At 43.4% G+C, this 20491-nt stretch overlaps 1 protein-coding gene across 1 annotated transcript; it reads left to right on the top strand.

Annotated features, from left to right (window-relative positions):
• The first annotated feature begins 35 nt into the window (after positions 1 to 35).
• Adat2 (adenosine deaminase tRNA specific 2) lies at positions 36 to 18832 on the top strand. The gene is made up of 6 exons (XM_050122230.1): positions 36 to 197; positions 4052 to 4156; positions 11394 to 11544; positions 13720 to 13826; positions 17361 to 17433; positions 17537 to 18832. The coding sequence occupies exons 1-6, from the start codon at positions 102 to 104 to the stop codon at positions 17578 to 17580; spliced, it is 576 nt and encodes a 191-aa protein (XP_049978187.1). The 5' UTR covers positions 36 to 101; the 3' UTR covers positions 17581 to 18832.
• Positions 18833 to 20491: the final 1659 nt, after the last annotated feature.

Here is a 20491-nt window from a genome sequence, read left to right on the forward strand (position 1 = left end):
CCCTTTTCTGTCTTCCCGGAAGCAAGAGCCCGCGCCCGCCGCGTTCCGCTGCTGTCCGGTCTCCTCCGGCTCCACGGCCCGGGTGTCTGACTGACGGCACCATGGAGGAGAAGGTGGACTCCTCCACTGCTCCAGACGGCTCGTGCGTGGTGTCGGCACAGGAGACCGAAAAGTGGATGGAGGAGGCGATGCGGATGGTGAGGAAGCCGGCAGGTGGATGATGAGGGCGCAAACTTTCTCCCGGCCATACCCTGACCCGGGTAGTTGAGCAAATGTGGCTGGCGCGCTTTCTCATCACCTTTGCCTATCGGCTCTCAAAATATCTAGATCAACCGCTTGTTTTATTCTCGGGAAATTTTCTTTAGCTTTGTCTCATAATAATTGGGGTTGAGGGAAAATACAGAGAACGGTTGGTGTGCCATATGTAGTACATGTAGCCCTAGCTGCTATTGTACCTACCTGTCTACTTTCCTCTCCATGGATGGACACAGACTTTCAGATCCACACAGCCACCTTATTATGTGCTTTGCTCTCGACACCCTTGAACATTTAAAACGGAAGGAAGCTGAAGCTGTTTCTGGTAGAGAGTCATATGAAAACGTGTACAATCCTCACCTATCATTCGCTTATTTTTTTACAATACTTTTCTCTGCCCTTGTATTTCCTTTCTTCGATCCCTTTAAGGATTGCTGATTATGGAGGGCTCTGGTCGTATTTACATCTTGTTCCAAGCTTTATCCATATTGATGTGTGCCAGGGATAGATGTGTGTGTGTGTTAGGTTTTCATTCTGTGAACATTAAGAAATGTACTTAACAGGGATCTAGGTGGTATAGCCATCCACACACCGATTTGTTCTCACCTTTATAAAGGCCTTAGAACTGAGCTCAGCCATTGATGTTGGAATGTTCTTTTTGCTTATTCTTTTACAAAATTAAAATATTTCAACTTTTCTTTCTAATGTTTATAAAAGTTCACATTCATAATAAAGTCTAGAACATTTAACAAGTTATGCAAAAATTACTTAAAGTCCTGACCTCAGAGATAGCATTGATGACATTTTGTGAGCATGCTTCAAGTGTTTCTGTCCTTGTGAATACAAAAGCACACATTTTTTTCATATAATGGAATAATATATTCTCCTTTTTATTATTGTTAACACTTTTTTTGTTATCTTTCTCAGAACCTGGGATGGGAAGAAGAGAGCTTTTTCTTCAGTTTTGAAGTTGAGAATTTGTTAGTTTATGGAAGATCAAGTGGTCATTTCAGTGGCTGAGCTTTGTCCTCTTCCAAAGAAGTCCAGCTTCTTAAGTTCAAAGCTGTCTACACTATTAGACCTGTTTTGCTTGAACTCTTTTGCACAAGTGACGGGAGGAAGGGAGTGGCCAGAAGAGGTGGGAGGGGCACTGGAAAGTCTGAGATAGGATGGAGTGACATGGATGTCCGGCTTTCGTACAAGTTTTGAACTTGTCAGTAGAGGAAACGTGTGCGCACTTTCATGGAAATGTATTGGAAGACAGTGCTTCTAAACCGGCTCGCACAGACTTTGTATTCTAAGCTCCTTTTCTCTGGACTGCCATTACACCCACTCTCAGCATGGCCTACAGGGCCATTCCTTATCAGCAATGCTGTTTGTCTCTTTTAGGTCATTCCTATCATTTCTAGGGAGATAAACTGACTGGGAGGAAAAAGAGAGGACCCAGAGGAACTAGATACCATGACGCCCAGTCCTCTCTTGACCTGGTGGCAGAGAAAGGCTGCCAGACAGCAGTGCTGTGGGCCATGTCAGGTGCACAGTGACCAGGGCTATTGGCTCTCCCTATCTCTTTCCTCCCACCTAGGCACTTCCTTTACTTGGTTGGGGAATTTAAGAAATAATTTAATGTGTGTGTGTGTGTGTGTGTGTGTGTGTTGTATATGTACATGTGCATGTGTGTGCACACGTATGTGCACAAGTTACACATGTATAAAGATTAGAGGACAACTTTTGAGGGGGCAGAGTTTTCTCCTTCCTTTGTGGGATCCAGAGATTGAACTCAGGCCATCAGGCATTCACAGCAAGCCCTTTTACCTGCTGAACCATGTTCCTGGCCCTGTCTTTGGTTCTGTTCTGTGTGTTTGAAGCTCCCCCTGCCATTGCCGCTCCAGTTCTTCATGTTCTGTTCATCCTCTTACAGTTTTTAGTCTCCAACTCTCCATGTTTCTCCCTCTGACTCTGCCCACTCCTTTTGGCTCTTGACCAACTCTAAGCCCCAAACTGGATGAAGTGTCTGATCAGTGAAATCGCTGGTGATGCAGAGAACCCAGCACCTGATGCTAACAGTTGCTCCAATAATCTGTGAAGTGTGTAAGGAAGAAAGTCAAACTTCCTAGACTTTCATTACAAATCTCTCAGATGGCCAAGGCACTTCCCGGTGCCTCAGTTTCCTCATTTGCACAATGGAGATCTGTGTCCCTATCACTTTAGGATTATAAACGAAAAGGGATTGATAGTTATGAAGTGTTTAAATAGTCCCAGATCAAACCACACTTGCAAAACAAAAGAATAACTTAACTTTCAACCTCTCGGGATAAGGTGTAGACACGGTGTTGCCTCTTAGGAGAGCTACTGGGAAATGTCCACTTGGAAGCTGAGAATCTGAACTACAGGAAATCATTTTTCAAGACAATGCTTTTTTTTTCTGCCATTCCATCTAAATTACTTCTGTCACTGGTCTGGCCCAGCTGATACCCCTTCCTTTTTGGTCTGTCTTTTTCTATTTTTCTTCTGTAACAGTCAATAGTACGGCCTTCCCTCAATAGGCTTGCTAGACTCTTATTTAGTTATAGTTACTGTCTTTTCCTTCTGGAATAATTTTACACCACAGGAAACTGCAAAAAAGGAAAAATGTACATAGAGAGGATCCACTTCTGTAGTTTTCTTCAGTGTTACAGCTTTTCTAACCGCGGTACACGATCAGAGCCAGGGATATCTCGTTGGTATTCTCCGAAGAGCTTATTAAAGTTTCCTAAGCTTACTGTGTAAATTGTGTGTGCTTCTGTGCAATGTGGATCATAGATTTTATGCATATTGGTTTTTAAAAGAAACGTCCAAAGTATTTTCCAAGTGTATGCCATGTTTATATAAAATATCCCTAAACTTACATGTTTCTTAGAAGTTGTTGGACGGAACGACATCCACTCTGGTCCTTTTTATGATATTGGTACTCCATGGGATCATTTCTTCTTCTTAAAGAAGAAAAAAATAGATATATTATGTATTATCCCACCTCTTTGTAACTATACGTATCATGTCTGAGAAGGGGTGGCTTTGGAATTTTAAGAACACCAGTCAAAAGCCATTGATTGCCTGTGCTACCAGTGAGAGAAAAAGAGGCTCAGGGCTTGTGAAGGGAGACATTCCTGAGTCTTCTTAACATAGACACCCTGAAGAGAACACAGCACCAAGACACCAGACCTGAGAAGGGGAAGCGCAGGCATGTTTTGTCTTGGTCATTATCCGCGCGTCTGTTCGCTCTTTTCCTCTTTTGCGTAGGCTTTCAAGCTCCACACCTAACTGTTGTGGGATGTTTTACTCTTTTTTTTTTGGGGGGGGGGGCCTCCATCCAGCTCCCAAATAAATCACACATGGAGGCTTATTCTTAGTTATGAAAGCCCGGCCTTAGCTTGCCTTGCTTTTTGCCCATTATTCTTAAATTATCCCGTTTACCTTTTGACTCTGGGATTTTATCTTTCTAACTTCTGTATACCTTACTTTCCTTCTTACTCCATAGCTGGCCAAGTGACTGGGTGGCTGACCTCTAGTGTTCTCTCCTTTTTCTTGTCTCTTTTTCCTCATTTCTCCTTTCTATTCTCTCTGCCTGCCAGCCCTGCCTATCCTTACTCCTGCCTTGCTATTGGCCATTCAGCGCTTTATTAAACCATCAGGTGTTTAGACAGGCACAGTTACACAGCTTCACAGAGTTAAACAAATGCAGTGTAAACAAAAGTTACACCTGAAAATAGTATTTCCCAACACATCACCACTGAGATGTTTCCTCTTTGTGTTTCAGGCCAAAGAAGCACTTGAAAATACTGAAGTTCCTGTTGGCTGCCTTATGGTCTATAACAATGAAATTGTGGGGAAGGGAAGAAATGAAGTGAATCAAACAAAAAATGTGAGTTGAGCAATATCGATGCAAAAACATAATATAGCCATGGCAGGGGCCAGCTGGCAAGACAAGACCAAATGTGTCCTGTGGGTCAATGTCTCTCCCCATTGGTGCGGGAGAATTGTCTGTATTCTGTCAATCATGTTTTAAATAAATGCTGATTGGCCACGCAGGAAGTATAGGCGTACACCTTTATGTGTGTGTGTGTGTGTGTGTGTGTGTGTCTGTGTCTGTGTCTGTGTGTCTGTGGTTGTGCAGGTTGAGGTCAAGGTGCCTTCCTCTATCACTTTCCACCTTACTTTTTGAGACAGGGTCTCTCACTACACCTAGAGCTCATCCATTCAGCTAGGGTGGATGGTTAGTGAACCCTAGGAGCTCCTTCCTGCATCCCTGTTTCCTTTCTTCTACACTGGGGTTGTCTGTGAATGTGCGTGACTATGTCTGGGTGTTCACATGGCTGTTGGAGGTCTGAGTTCAGGCCCTTATTCCTCCCCAGCAAGCACTTTACCTTCAGAACCATCTCCCGGCCCTAGGTACTTTTCCTCTCCTTTGTAAATGTTCATTTTCCTGATTATAACAGTGATATAGCCAATGATTTCTTAAGCTAATATTCAGAAAAGTTCAATGAAGCTATTTTTTCTATTTCTGCATTTGTGATCTTAGCCAAAAAGCTAAGAGATGTTTTTCATTTGTTTTTTGTTTTGTTTTTGCTTTTTTTTGAGACAGGGTTTCTCTGTAGCTTTGGTGCCTATCCTGGTACTAGCTCTTGTAGACCAGGCTGGCCTCGAACTCACAAAGATCTGCCTGACTCTGCCTTCTGAGTACTGGGATTAAAGGTGTGTGCCACCTGCACCCGGCTGTTTTGCTTTTTATTTCATTTTGTTTCCCTTTAACACTTGAGTGAAACCCAAGAAGGAATTTTGTTACATCAGAATGTCAGCGCATGGGAAAGGAGTCCACATCCACTGTAACAAATTCAACCTGAAAATTAACCTTTTCAAAGGAGATCCATTTAACTTGCAATGCACGCCTTTTAGTTTCTTTAATTTATTTTTTTCCTAAAGGGGACAAAAGACTCTCAATGTACAAATTAGAGGGAAGCATGAAAGGATTATATTGGAGAAAACGTTTTTGGATAGTCAATGGGATAGGGTCTTCAGGATGGGCTATCTTCAGCTACATGCCTTTCAGCCTCAGTGACTTGTTGACGTCTTGTGGTCAGACTGGAAGGTCCACGGTCTAAAGCAGTGCTTCTTAAATGTGGTGGCACATCGGTGTGTCATTGTGGACGTGCATGGGAAGTGGAAGTAGGTGAAAGGGCTGTGCTATTTTTTTCGGGTTTAAAGTGTCAGGTGGACTGACGGATAACATAACTATAATGCCGTTCCCATGGACTTTGATCTTCTGTGCTTCCGCAGCATAGACCCGTCTACTGTCAGCACTGGGGCTCAGAGCCTTTAAAGTTCATCCATTATAACCTCAAAGTTTAGCAAAACTCATGTAAAGTAGGAACCCAGATGCACACAGCATTTATGGCAGCATGAAGGCTTTGGAGGCAGATCATACACATGCTGCAGGTAGAGGCTATGTTGATACTTACCTCCAAGTTCTGTTTTACATAATTGCCACGGTGTCTACATCATATTGCGTGGTTTGATATCATGTGTTTCACACGAGAACTCATGACCTAATCCCCACTGACTGACATTTTAGACACTTTGGAATTAACCAAGGTTATTGCTCTGTCAAGTCTCGTAGACTCGCCCTTTGAATGCAGCATAGGAAGGCCCTGGACTCCAGTGTGAGTGAGGAGCCCAGAGTTCTGCTTTGGGCTGTGATATCAACCCTGCTCTGTTATTCTCCATCCTCTTTTTCTGTGTGTTTTCAGTGCACGGTAAGACAGCTTAGCTTGTGTTTCTTTAGCAGTAAAAGAGCAATTTGGTGATTTCAGTTCAACTGGTATTTATCAAGATCTGTGAGGACACCATCTCTCAGTGAATCTGAGCTTTAAAGACTCCATTTGGAAGAATCTTTGGTGTTAAGTTCTCTTGCTGTCTTGGTATGCAGCCAGAACCATACCCTCTTCTATAAAGTCCTTCTTTCCCCGGGTTTCTGGTTCTGTAATCACCCAGGCTAGCTCCTGTCCGCCACTGGCTACCACAGCATTGTGGGCCCCTGCCAGCTCTTTCCTCACTGTGCTCCAGGTCACAGGAACATGAGTACCTTTCTTTCAGCCTTGCTCAGTGGTGTGCTTGTTGAGGACGGAATTTTTTTAGTCATATATAGAATTTAGTTAGCCTGTATGAAGTTAGCACTCAGTATCAATTGTTGATAAATGTTATTGCCAGATATTATAAATTATTGCATAGGTGCTTTACATTAAACTGCTTTTATTTTAGACTGTTTTGTTAGTTTTCTTTTAAAATTAGTTGTGCAAAGTAATACTTTTTTTTGTTTTGTTTTGTTTTAGATTTTTATACATGTTCTACAGTGGCCTCTTCCCAGCCCTTATTTCCAGTCCCTCTCCTCCACAGCCAGCTAGTCCCCTTTGTCAAAGGTAGTCTGTTGCCCTCTGGATGGTTTTGTTTTTGTTTTGTTTTTGATCTGTTTGTTTTTGTTTTGTGGGGTTTTGTTTGTTTGTTTTGCTTTTGTAGTTCAAGGATTTCTCTGTTTAGCCCTGGCTGTCCTGGAACTTGAATGTGTAGACCAGGCTGGCCTTGACCAGCCTGCGGCTGCCTTCAGCACACTGGGATTAAAGGCACCACTACCACCCGGCTGCTTCCTCTTTTTCATGTCTTTTCCTCTGCCCCAATTCTCTCTCCCTTAACAACTCTTATTTTCCTTTCATGGTTTTGTGGTCTGTGCCCTTACATATATACATATATGAAATTTTAAATCTTTGTTCCATCTTTGAAAGAAAACATGCAGTATTTTCTGAATCTGGGAGACTTTGTGTAAGATAAAACTTTTGGGATTGGGAAAATGTGGTAAGATTACTTGCTGTGCAAGCACAAGGTCTCTGAATTTCAGTCCCAGAAACCACATAAAAAAGTAGGTGAAGCCATGTCAGTGCCTGTATCCCCAGAGCTGTGGGAGGGCTGGATCGGAAGATATTGGAAGGTATGGAGGTATGGAGGATTGCTGCAGCCCTGCCCGGTTCAGTGGGAGACTCTATCTTAAAGGAACAGGGCGCAGAGTAATGGATGGGACGTCTGAGATTCTCTTCTAACTTCTATATGCATGCAGATGGGTGCACATACCTTCACATACAAACACTTGTGTGCTTTTAATAGGAATGTCCCTAATAGGGTCAAATATTTGAATGCTTGGTTCCTAGTTGGTGAACTGCTTAGGGGTGATCAGGAGGTACGGCCTTTTTGGAGGTGGTGTGTTAGTAGGGTGGGCTTTGAGGTTTCAAAAGCCCAGGCCAGACCTAGTCTCTCCACCCGCCTGTCCCCCCTTCCCCCCACTTCCTTGTGCTTGTGGATCAGGATGTAACTTTGAGCTGTTGCTCCAGCACTATGTCTGCCTGCCCGGTGCCATGCTCCCTGCCATGATGGACTAACCTTCTGAAACTATAAGCAAGGCCCCAGTTAAATGCCTTCTTCTGTGAGTTGCCATGATCATGGTGTCTCTTCAGAGCAAGGTGTAGCTGGCAAAAGTTCTCTCCCACCCTGAAGCCCCTCTCTTCATTCTGCTTTTAGTTTTCCTTGCTGTGCAGTGGCTCCTAAAAGCTGGCAGTTTTAGGAGTTTTCAGAAAGTTTCACTTATACCTATTAGTTTCCAATTTTCCTCCAGGGGCTAAAACATTTCAGATTTTATATTAATATCTTTGATGTATTTGACATTGATTTTTGTGTGGGGTGAAAGAAATGGGTTTAATTTTATTCGTGTATGTGGAAATCCATTTTCCTCAGGACCATTTGTTGAAGAGGTTATCTTATTTCCACTATATGTTTTACACTTGTCAAATATAAGGTGGTTACAGCTATCTGGATTTATTTTGGGTCCTCTATTCTACTTTACTTCTATATGTTTGTTTTTGTACCAATACTTATTATTTTATCACAGTGGCTCTGTAGAATAATTTGAGGTTAGGTATTGTAATATATTGCTTCAGAATTGTTCTTTTTGCTTCAGCTATTCAGAGTCTTTTGTGGTTCCATATTAAGGTTAGAATTGATTTTGTTTTATAGTTTTGCAAAGAATGCCATTAGAATTTTGAGGGGACTGCATTGACTCTGTAGGTTGTTTTTGGTAGTACAGCCATTTTCACAATATTAATTATGCTAATCCATGCTCATGAGTGGGCTATTTTCTATTTTCTTCAATTTCTTTCTTGATTATCTTAAAGTTTTCATTGTAGTATAGAGGTCTTTGACCTCTTCAATCTGATTTACTTCCAGATATTTTTAAAAGTTATTATGAAGGTGAGAATTTTTCCTGCTTTCTTTCTTGGATAGTTTGTTATTGATACATAGACAATTGGCTGATTTTGTCTATGCTGATTTTCTATCCTGTCACTATGTTGAAAGTGTCAGAGGTAAAGGTTTTCTAGTGGAATCCACAAGACTCGTGCCATCCAAAACTGAGAATTTCACCTCTTCCCTTTTGATATAGATGCGTTTTATCGCTTTCTCTGGTCCTACTGCTCTAATTAAGACTTTGAACACAGTTTTTAATAAGAGGAAAGAAAGTGGTCACTCTTGTCTCATGGTGTGATTTTGTTTTAAATAATTTTGTTTTTCCTCATTTAGTTTGTTGGCTGTAGCCTTGCCATATACGGCAGTTGTTATATAAGATTTAGTTTCTTCAGGACTTTATTTTAAATCATGAATGTATGTTGAACATTGTCTAATTCCTTTTCTGCATCTATTGAGACGGTCATACTATTTGTGTCTTTAAGACGACTTATAAAGTACATTGTGTTTTATAATATACTTATAAAGTATATTACCGATTTGTATATGTTGAATCAACCTTGCGCCTTTGGAATGATTCCAGCTTGATTGTGATGTGCAAACTACTACATTCTTGCATTAGGATTGTCAGAAGATTGAGAAGCTTTTCATCTATGTTCATCAAGAAGGATGAGCTACAGTTTTCTTTCTTTGCGGTACCCTCATCTGGTTTTGATATCAGAGGAGACTGGCATTGTGCAGTTCAGTAGTGTTCTTTCCCCTGTTATTTTGTGGAATAGTCTGACGAATATGGGTGTTAGGTCTTCCTTAAACGTTCGGTAGAATTTGGCCATGAGTCTACCGAGTCCTGAACTTTTCTTTGTGGGAGACTTTTGATTATTGTTTCAGTTTCATTACTTACTATATCTTTAACTTGTCTACATCTTCTTGACTTAATTACCTGTGTTTAGGAGTTTGCACTACGTTATTTTAAAGCTTTATTTTCTTGTGTGTGTGTGTGACACTACTCTGGGGACATGTGAACAAATGCTGACCTCAGATAGGGAACCAGCAACTCACCAAAAATAGGGGCATCACCAAAGCTGGGTGAACCTATTAATTTGGTTTGGATTACTTACAAGAGCAGAAAAAATGACTTGTAACAGCTCCACCACAAAGCTTGCCCAGCCTATTTGATAGCTCCTGAGAGCAGGAAACCTTAAGGCTGCTGGGCAGGTGGGAGAGCATGTCTTTCAAGTGCCTCAGGTGTTCTGAGCTTCTTCTAGGTAGTATGGCTGCTCTAAAAGTCTTGAGTCAGTCTCTTTCTCTCTCTCTTGGTTTTTTGGAGACAGGGTTTCTCTGTGTAACTCTGGCTGTCCTAGAACTAGCTTTGTAGAACAGGCTGGCCTTGAACTCATAGATATCTGCTTGCCTGCGTCCGCCTCTACTGCCAGAGTGCTGAGATTAAAGGCATATGCCACCACTGCCTGGCTTTTAGAGTGTCTCTTATCAGCCCTCATTGCTGAAGTGCTCCTGAGGAGGGAGGGGCAGTCTAGTAGTTTCTGGGACTTTGTATTGTTTACTTTCTGAGTCTGCAGAGCTTCCCAGCAGGAGAGAATGTTTTACCTGCCCCTAGAACAGTAGTTCTGAACCTGTGGGTCATGACCCCTTTGGGGGTCAAACAACCCATTCCCAGGTGTTGTCTAAGACCATCAGAAAACACATTTACATTATGATTTATAATAGTAGCAAAATTACAATTATGAAGTAGCAAGAAAGTAATTTATGGTTGGAGTCCACCACAACATGAGAAAAAGGATTGCATCATTAGGAAGGTTGAGAACCACTGCTCTAGAGCATCCTGTGTCTTAAGGAACTCATGTCTAAAATAGAAGGCTTTATCTCAGGAAACCGGGACTTGAGACAATGTGTGTGTATGCATGTGTGCATGCACGAGTGCCCGTGAGTGGATGTATATGTACCATGTGCCTCTGCAGGTGCCTTCAGAGGCAAGCAAAGGGTGTTGGAGCTCACTGGAATTAGGGACAGTTGTGAGCCACCCAGTGTGAGTGCTAGAAACTGAACTCTGGTCTTCTACGGAAGTAGCAAGTGCTCTTAATCTTTGAGCTGCCTTTTCTCCCCTGCTCTAAAACTGTTTTAATAAGGGGGAAAGAGATGAGGAGAACCTAAATAGCATCAAGCCACATTGTGCCCGGTGAGACTCAGATTGCTCTAGGAGCTGTAGAGGAGATAACAGTAAACTCGAGACAGAGAGGATCCAACGCTTGAGACCAAAAGAGCGTGCCTGTCAGGATTCAAATGTCAGTGTGATTGATTCCACATGCTGGGTGGTTTCTCCTGTAGTACGCTGTCTCCCACGAACTAGCTGAGATCTCAGGTCTGGGGTTTTTATGGAGCCAGTTGTGTTAGAAAATCTCATCTCCTGCTGTGCACATGATGATATTCTAGTGAGCTCTGCCGTGAAGTGAGCTCAGTTGAAAATCTGTCTGAAACGAGAGCACAAGCTTATGAAAATTTCAGTCTTCCCTTCAAATATTCAGAAACCATAAACATCTCTTTTTTTGAGACCTATTTTCTCTATGATATTTTAATGAAAACTTTCCCCCAAGGTACGTGGGAATTTCACTAAAACCGGAGCAAGGTTTGTATATTATCTCGGATTAGTTATCCCCATTGGTGAGGTTAGAATATGTGAACTGGGGAACCACGAATGTTCCAGTTCAGACAGAATGATAGGAATGCTCTCTGAATTTCTGTTTTGCTTGTTTTAAAGACATCAGTTATGAAATGAACAATATCAATACAGGTCTCTCTCTTTCAAGGCTACGCGGCATGCTGAAATGGTAGCCATTGATCAGGTCCTGGATTGGTGCCATCAACACAGTCATCCTCCTGCTGACGTATTTGAACACACCGTGCTGTACGTCACCGTGGAGCCGTGTATCATGTGTGCAGCTGCTCTCCGCCTCATGAGTATCCTTTGGCTTCTGAGTTTCCTGTCTTTACCTCGCCTGTCAGAAAGAAAATGGCCAGATCCATAACATGTCTTTTCTCTTTTCTCTGTTTGATTTTCTTTTCAGTGGTGAGGATTGAAACCAGGCTCTTGCTCGTGCTAAGTGTATGCTCTGTCATGGAGCTGTGCTTCTCCCCAGCTCTCGGCTTCTTAATGTGTGGAAACAGTTACGGAACACATTGGAAAGTTCAGCCAGAAACAGAAAGGAGGATTTTTACACAGTGAAGTTACCTCTTCTTTCTCTGTATCAATAACCTTAAAACTATTGAACCCATCTGCTACAGAAACCAATGCTTGGAACTGACTTAAACTCTTGTGTAAGGATGAATCCAAATTACGTTAGAGCACAGGACACATTCTGAGGAACATGCTTTGCCCTTGGAAGACAGATTATGGGTAATTTAAATATTTTCTGTCAACCTGCTTTTGTCAGGAATACCTATCACAAAGTACAAAAAAAAATTAAGTTCAACTTAAGTAACTAAGTAATTAAGTTACTTAAATAATTAAGTAACTGAGGATTGGAAATGTCATCGGATGTTATTGTTGTACACGCATGGACATGCGTGAGCTAGTGTTCCGTGGCTGGATTGTGTCTTACCTAGAGTGAGCAATGTGTATGCTGACTGCAGTCCATCTCTACAGTTTGTTTATTTTATGCCCCCGAGAGCCTTGTGAATGCTAGGCAAGCTCTCTTTATTCGTGCGTCTTCACTCGCTTTTAAAATTATGTGCAGTTTTATCACTTAAAACTATGCAGAGGGCCTCTTGGGTACAATAAAGCATACTGTCTCTGTGTGAGAGGAGTTGTTGACACCATTATTAGAGGAGTTATTAGGCCATTTTCCTCATCCTGCCTTGCAGAAAGAACAGGGAACAATACGACTGGGTCTTTGGCTTTTGTTTGGGTGATTATTTTGGTTTGACTTGTTATTTTTGTTTTGAGACTGGTCTCACATAGCCCAGGCTAGCTGTCATGTAGCCCAGTCTGGCCTGGCACTCACAATGGTGGTTGGCCTAAAGATGCTGATTCTCCACCCCCAAAGTGCTTGGATATAGGCACATACCACCACCCAGGCTACCATCCACCTTTTTACATTTTGATTAATGTTGTAGGACCTGTGGGCTGTATTCCTGCTGTCCCAGCTCCCAGCTGCCTGGCTAGCTTATGCTCCAAAATAACAACACACAAATTGTATTCACTAAACACTTCTTGACCCATTATATCTAGCCTCTTCTCGGCTAACTCTTGCACCTGGACTAGCCATTTCTATTAATGTGTGTAGCACCCCAAGGTGCACTTACTGGGAAGATTCTAGCCTACGTCCATCCTGGGTCGGAGCTTCATCGTGTCTGCCTCAGAGAGCAGAGCTAAGGCGTATGAGCTCACTTCCACTTCCTCCCAGCATTCTGTTCTGTTTACTCCACCCACCTATGTTTTAACCTATCAGGGCCAAGCAGTATCTTTATTATTTAACCAATGACCTTCCTCCATCAGATTAAATTTATTTATTTATTATGAGGGGCATGGACATGCCATGGCATTTGTGTGGCAATCAGAGGACTACCTTTAGGAGTCTGTTCTCTTCTACAGTGGGCTCCAGGGATTAAACTACATGTTTTAAAAGGTGAAATCCTTGAATTAAATTTCTAATTCTACAATGATTCTGAAAAAGTGATTTTGGAAAGAGCAGAGAATTGGCTAAACTGCATATTAAGTAGAAACACTTAGTTTCTGTTCTATTTACAATAGCCAGGTTTTCATCTTTTGTTGACATTATGTTTGTTATTATTATTATGTGGGCAAACACATGCCATGGCATGCATGCAAAGTGAGAATCTTGAGGAGCTGGCTCTCTCCTTCCACCATTACATGGGTTCCAGGTATCAACCTACATTGTCATGCTTGCATGGCGAGGGCTTTAACAGCTGAGCTGTCTTGCTGACCCACACATGCTAGATTTTGGTTTCTCAATACTTAAAACCCCTTTCTCTTCATTTGTACAACTGATTTGTACTATTTTAAACCATGAACTTTAATTGTTTTGAAGTCTAGACAGTTTTTGTAGGTAATTAGCATCAGCCTATTCTTTGCCAAGATTCTGCATGCTGTGACAGACTTTAATTCTGTACCATAAATCCCGCTGGTCGTCTATGGCTGTCAGAACGAACGGTTTGGTGGTTGTGGTTCCGTCCTAAACATCGCCTCTGCTGACCTACCCAATACTGGGAGACCATTTCAGGTAATAGAATCTGCATATGCCCTCTTTTTGTCCCTCCCTCCCTCCCCTCCTCCTTCCCTCCTTCTTTCCTTCCCTATCTCCACCCACTTTCTTCTGTTTATTCATCTCCTGATGGACTTATCGATTGTGTATGGTTAGTATTCCAAACAGCCCTGGCAGCATCCGGCAGAATCTCGGGGCCCTGGCTTGACTTCTTTACCGCTCACTGGAGGAAAATGTGTGTCCCTTCTCCATTGCCAGAATCTGTCCTGCAGGACAGTCTGCAGCTTCCTGAACTGTTAGCTCCTAAGGGGCTTCACCGGCACCTTGTGTGGGCTTAGAGACTCTCTGTTGGAGCAAATACTAGCTCTGTAACTGTGATGATGGAACTCGGCCTGCATCAGCAACCAGGATGCTGTTCACAACCAACATTGTTTAGGCACAAATTCCATCACTTTGTCACATACCATGATTACCATCCAGTCATCATTGCAATTTCATTATCTTAGATGTTTTTAGTGTTGAAACCTCCCCAAGACCAGAGAACCCACATGTCTTTAGCTGTTAAAAGTTCTACTTTCCTCTGAGCCTTTATCACACTGTTGGAAGCTCAGTTGTTGCAAATGTGAGCATTAGGAACCCCCATATCGGGATGCATACCCAATTCTCTCTAGTGGTTCATTCTCCAAGATGGAAGGTCAATCCCACAGCATTTATACTAGAAAAAGAAAAAGATTCGGTAAATTCTTGAAGATCTCACGTGTTTGTAGGCTGTGGTGAGGACTTAGAGAGCCCTAATCCTACACAGAGCGAGTCAGATAAAGCATCCTGCCTTGAGTTTTCCAGCTGAGTGTGAGCTTTCCCGGCTACTGTTGTGTTTAAGAACAGACGCCTTTAACATCACGTCAGGAAGAGGCTGTAACAGAGTGATGGGGAGTAAATGAGGCTGATTATTAAAGACGGCTGCAGAGTGACTTCATTTTTCCAGCTGTTTCTAGGAGCCGCCCGAGCACTGCTTATATAACCATGCATGGACTGCTGGCTCTGTACGTGCGGCACTTCCTCTGTGAGAACGGCCTAAGTAATTTCTCAGAGTTCTGGACAAAACTAAGATGTGTCCTTGGGGATGAGACATGGGTGGAACATTATTCTCTAAAATGTAGGTGAGGAGACAGCTCAGTCGGTGGGTAAAGTGTTTGCCATGCAGCACGAGGACCTGAATTAGGGTTTCCAGATCCCACCAGATGCAGAAGCAGGTATCTGGAATCCAGCGGTCCTGTGGCGAGGTGGGATGCAGAGGTAAGGAGAGTCCTGGCCTGCTAGCCTGCTGTACTCGGTGACAAACAGCGAGAGACTCTGTCTCAGCAAGGTGGAATGTGTGAGCAGACACTTGAACTTGTGTTCTGGGCTCCACTTGCCTGCTAGCCTGTACACACACATGTGCACATCACACACACACATCACACACACACACACACAAATAAAAAGAATGTTGGTGACATGAAGTCTTGAGCAGTTCTCTCTCTGGGATCTCAGTGCAGTCAGTCTTTCTCAACCTGAAAACTTAATTTACAGTTCATCTATATGGCCATACTGGCTCAGTGGAAAATGAATGCCCATGGTTTAAAAGCATGGATCAAAGCTTAATGCCAAATTATGTCCTAAGGAGCTCTTTTGACGTGCTAAAGCCAGGCTTCTGGATGCTGTGTTCTCTTCCTTTTCTTTGGCTGAACTCATGGTACAAAAGGGAGGTGGCATCTCACATCAGACTTAGGGATTCTTTTCATATAATGCTGTGTTATAAGCAGCAAAAAATTCCACAGAGAATTCTGTGGAACTATTGTTTTAAAAAATGGCTATTCAGTATTCATTTTTATTACCTCTTCTGTTCAAAGCATTTATTTTTATAAGAATATTATTTTTGATAAAAGCCACACATGGGCAGCTCTGGTTGGTACTTTAGGATACCTTCTTACTATCTAGACCCATAGTTTTTATTATTATTTTTCCCACTTCCGTGTTTGTCCATGTTTCTCCTTGGACCACATGTTGGAATCTCCTGGAAGGGTTCTGCATTTCTCTGTGCTCAGACCCTGGATCAGATGAACAAAAAGGTGGGGAGGAGCATCTGTGCTCATGGATGTTGCCCACGTAATTATACTGGACAGCAATGATGGAGAAACAGTGCATTACCAGTCCCTGGAGAAGAGAGCCTGGTGGGCTCAGAGGGACATTGGCACCAGCCCCCGCACACCCTGAGCAGCAGTGGTTAGCATGGCAGACTGAGAAAGCAAGGGAGGATGGGATTCTAAATGAAACTTGTGTGTCCAGTCATGACGTGACCACAGAGCTGGGGTGGGAAGGAGGCCATGTTTGCATCAGTGAGTGCCTTGTGATGCCTGGGAGGCAGCCACAGTGGAGTCTTGAGAGCATGAGATGGTAAAGATGAGAGGAAGAGGAAATGAGATGGCCAGTGAAGTCTGGAATGTTCTGAGGACAGAGCTGGGCCGTATTTTGGAAGCAGAGGGAGAAGAAGATTTTTGTTACCATGGGGGAAGATCCCAGCCAGGCATCAGCTGAGGCTCCAGGAAGGGTTGTGCCTTCTCAGCAATGCCCCAGAGAGGTCTGCAGGTGCTTGGCTGGGCACCACTTTGAGGGATGACTGAATTGTTCCATAAACTTCAGAGGATGGGTTAGAGCCTTTCCAGTCTCTCTAGCCTAGTGCCAAAACCCCTGAGCGCTTGGCGCCATCTCAATGCCTTTGATTGCTTTCCCCTGCCCTACCAGGCCCTTCAGCCTGCGTCCACACACACAGCCCATGCTTCCCCCACTCTTCCCAGCTGCTTCCATAATGTCCAATTCATCTTCATCTTCAAAACGCCGTTCGTTGCTCCTTGCAGCTCTCACTTCTCCTTTGGTCTTCCACACATTGTCGTCTCCTCTGCCCAGATCCCAGAGTGAAAACAAACTCCGCCGTTTTCTTAAATCCTCCATAGCAAAACTTGAAAAGTGTTTCCTGTAAATGACCGGATAGTAAATATTTTTAGCTCTTGTGAGAAACATGTCTCTGCCATATAGTGTTTTGTTTAATAATAATAATAGTAGTAGTAGTAGTAATAGTAATAATGATAAACAAACTCTTAAAAGTATACACGGTTGCTAGCTTGTCATTCTCAACTGTCGCCTGGATTTGTTCCACCAATAATAGTTTGCCTGCCCTCGGTGAATAGCAGCCCATGCTTGGTGAAATGCTAGAAAATAATCGCAGGTGAAAATAGCTCACGCTCCATGAGCACCTGCTGAGCATCTCACGTGATGAGTACAGCATCCCTCTGCAGTCTCTACATACCGTAGTGACCGATTGAGAGACATGGGGACTAAATCTGGGAACCATTCTTTTGGAAATGGACATCTTTATCCATGCTAATATATCTGGTGTATCCTTGCTTATTTGTCCTGAGTAATGAGCAGCGTGTGGAGTCTGCTCGTGTCGTAATTGTATACGTTACTGTTGGGTCACTGCCGACGCTCACCTCATGTTCCTTTCTTCCTCAGTGCGTCCCCGGATACCGTGCTGAGGAGGCCGTGGAGCTCCTAAAGACCTTCTACAAACAAGAAAACCCAAATGGTCAGTTTTCTCCAGGTGCAGTGTCCCGCCTTAAAACAATCCGGTGTGAACCAAGTCTGGCATTCCTCATTTCCTGCTTCTCCCTCTTTTTTTTTTTTTTCAGCACCAAAATCGAAAGTTCGGAAAAAGGATTGTCAGAAATCCTGACATTCTGATGAAAGCCACATGCCCTTAGGAGACCTGCAAAGAATTCTCAACCGAGAGCTGTTGGCATCGCTGGCCATGTTTATATGTTGTTTCTGTGTGGGAAAACGGTGTCTCTCGTCATGTCATTTGCTCTGTTAAGGGAACAAATGAGCCCTTCTTAAAGTCTGACAAATGTAAACAGCTATTAGCTCTTCCCAAGCTGAAAGAGTGTTTCCGGAAGGGGAAGAGGAATCCAGGCTTGAGGTCAGAGATCAGCCACAGCTCCAGCCCCATCTTAATGAAGCTCTTGGTGGGTTGGGGTGATGGCTGAGTGACAGAGTACTTGCCGTGCAAGCAAGAGGCCTCAGTTCCCAGCACCCATAAATTCCTGGGTGGGCTTGGCAGCCTGCCTGTAACCCCAGTGCTTAGAAGGCAGAGTTGGGCTTCCAAGATCCCAAAGCAAGCTACTAGTTGATAGTGAGCCCTTATCGGTGAGCTCCGTGTTCAGATGAGAGATCCCACCTCAATGAGTGAAGAGTGATCTAGGAGGACCCCACAATGCACCCCCAAGCACAAGTACATACACACTGACACCACACATGCACACACAAGAAAGCAAACAAACAAAAGACAAGTCTTCGGAAGATTGAGCAAGACCCACAGAGGAAGAAGAAAGAAAGAAAGCCTTCAGCTTTTTACTGAGTGTATTCAGACCCACTTCTGCCCACAACTCCCATAGGACATGGGACCTGGGCTCGTGCTAGTTTGTAATATGACTTTATATATGCATATGACCGTGCATGTTGGGGGTTCCTGTGTGGGTGTGGAAGCAGAGGATAATCTCAGGTGCCTTTCCTTTCCTCAGATGTAGCCACCCTCCTCCTCTTCCTGCTGTCTGTCTCTGTCTCTCTCTCTCTCTCTCTCTGTCTGTCTTTCTTTCAGGATAGGTTTCTTACTGGCTTGAAATTTACTACTCAGTTAATCCCTGGCAGGCTGACCAGGAATGCGCAGGGTTCCTCCTGTGTCCTCTAGTGCAGGAGTTACAGGCGTGCACCACAACACCCTCCCATCCCCTCCCTCCTTTCTTCTAAACCTAAGTTTTGGAGGTTGAACTCCAGTCCTTCTGCCATTATACTGACAGATTTCTCTCCAATTCTAGACCATTTTTTAGAAGTACTTAAATAAAATTGATGCTTTTAAAGGCAGTGCCCAAGGGTCATGTTTGAATCCTAGCATATTGCTACAATAAAATTGTGTTCATGCCTTCTTTGAAGAGGAGTGGTCTTAACTAGTGGGTGCTAGAGAGGTGGCGCAGGGGTGAAGGATAAACACTGCTCTTTCAGAAGATACAGGTTCAGTTCCCAGCCCTACACTGGGCAGCTTACAACCTCCTGTAATTCCAATCCCAGGGGCTCCAATACTCTCTTCTGGACTCCAAGGGCACACTTACGTGTGCACACATTTCCATACAATTTACACACACAATTAAAAAAAATTTAAAGCTAAAACTGAAAGTGAAGTCGTTTCTTATAACAGAGGAACTATTCTGTTAAGATCCGTATCTTTCTGGAACAGAACAAAGATGTTGTACTCTCCAAACCAAGACCTCGTGTTTTCAGAGACGAGTGAAAAGTGACGTGACTTGCTGGAGAATGATAGGTGCGCTGGGCTAATAGTACACACTGTGACCCCAATACCGGGGAGGTCGAAGCAAGATGATACTTGGAATAAGAATGCAGGAATGACGGTTATGGGATTGAATAAGATGATCCATTTAATCCGAAATGACAAAGCCATTACTCTTTGAAACACAGCTGATAAAATTTAAATTGAGTGGCTAAAAATTTAACCTTACAACAAAATCTCCCAGAAGGATCACCGATGCCAGGTGCGGCTTTTCTGAGCCTCCCTGGGCGCAGTGCTCGACTCTGCCCAACAGGGGGCCTCGCCGTTCCACCACAGGGCCTGTGCCAGCGCCAGCCACAGTGCCAGCGCGAGCCCTTGATGCAAAGCGGCTGTGTTTGTTGACTCTGCCATTTGAGCGCTGTCTCCGACTTGTTTGTTTTGAATTACATTACAGGCAGGAATGTGATTGTGGCGGTAGTATTTTTATATTGCCGGGGGGGGAGCAGCTAATCACAGTTACATGCTTCAGAGGATTTATAATTGCGTGGTTTTGTGCGTGTGTGTTTTTAACGGCATTTCAGAAGGTTTATGGGCGAAGAATACGCACGATTTTAAATTTACTATAATGGTCTGTGCACCTTCTCTTCGGTTCTATCTACTTTAAAAATTGTCTTCTCATTAAATTTTAGTGCCCTGACTAGTGTGCTCCTTTTTTCAGTTGGCCATAATTCACTCTGGCTCCTGTGCCTTCCCGCAGGCAGACATCGTCTATTGACTTCATATCATTTTCTGGGTATTACCTGTAGGCAAAGCAACCCGGGATCTTTCCTCTGTAGAGTACCACTGGGTCTTTCTGGCTGTGGCTTTATGGTAAGCTTTTAATGAAGTGAGTAGTTTGAATTTAGAGAGAAATTCATAAAAAAAAAAAAGACTAAGCTAAAAGCATAGGGCCAGAAATAGTGTGTGTGCATTTTATCCCAGACACAAGCCCTGCTTAGGAAGCGAAGAGATAATACCAGAAAGTAAAGCCGTGAGCGTGTTCTTTTCTCGATTTTAGCAGATGGCTAAGTGACATTTCCTGATTCCTAAGCAGGGCGGAAAGGTTTAATTTCCCTTTACCACCTTTAACATTCTCTGTCCAGTCACTGACAAAGAGCTTTTGGACACAGGCATAGTTTCCTATGGGAAAGATCACTTTGGATCTGTTGTAGACTAGGAACCAGCACTGCCACTGCCGGGCAGTGTCGCTAGTATGTCATAGCCACCACATCTGCAGAATTCAAAGGCAATATCCCCGTGATGGTGA

The sequence above is a fragment of the Alexandromys fortis genome, unplaced genomic scaffold (assembly GCF_014885135.2).
Source record: "Alexandromys fortis isolate MF-2015 unplaced genomic scaffold, M_Fortis_MF-2015_v1.1 scaffold_215, whole genome shotgun sequence".
In the NCBI taxonomy this organism is placed as follows: Eukaryota; Metazoa; Chordata; class Mammalia; order Rodentia; family Cricetidae; genus Alexandromys; species Alexandromys fortis.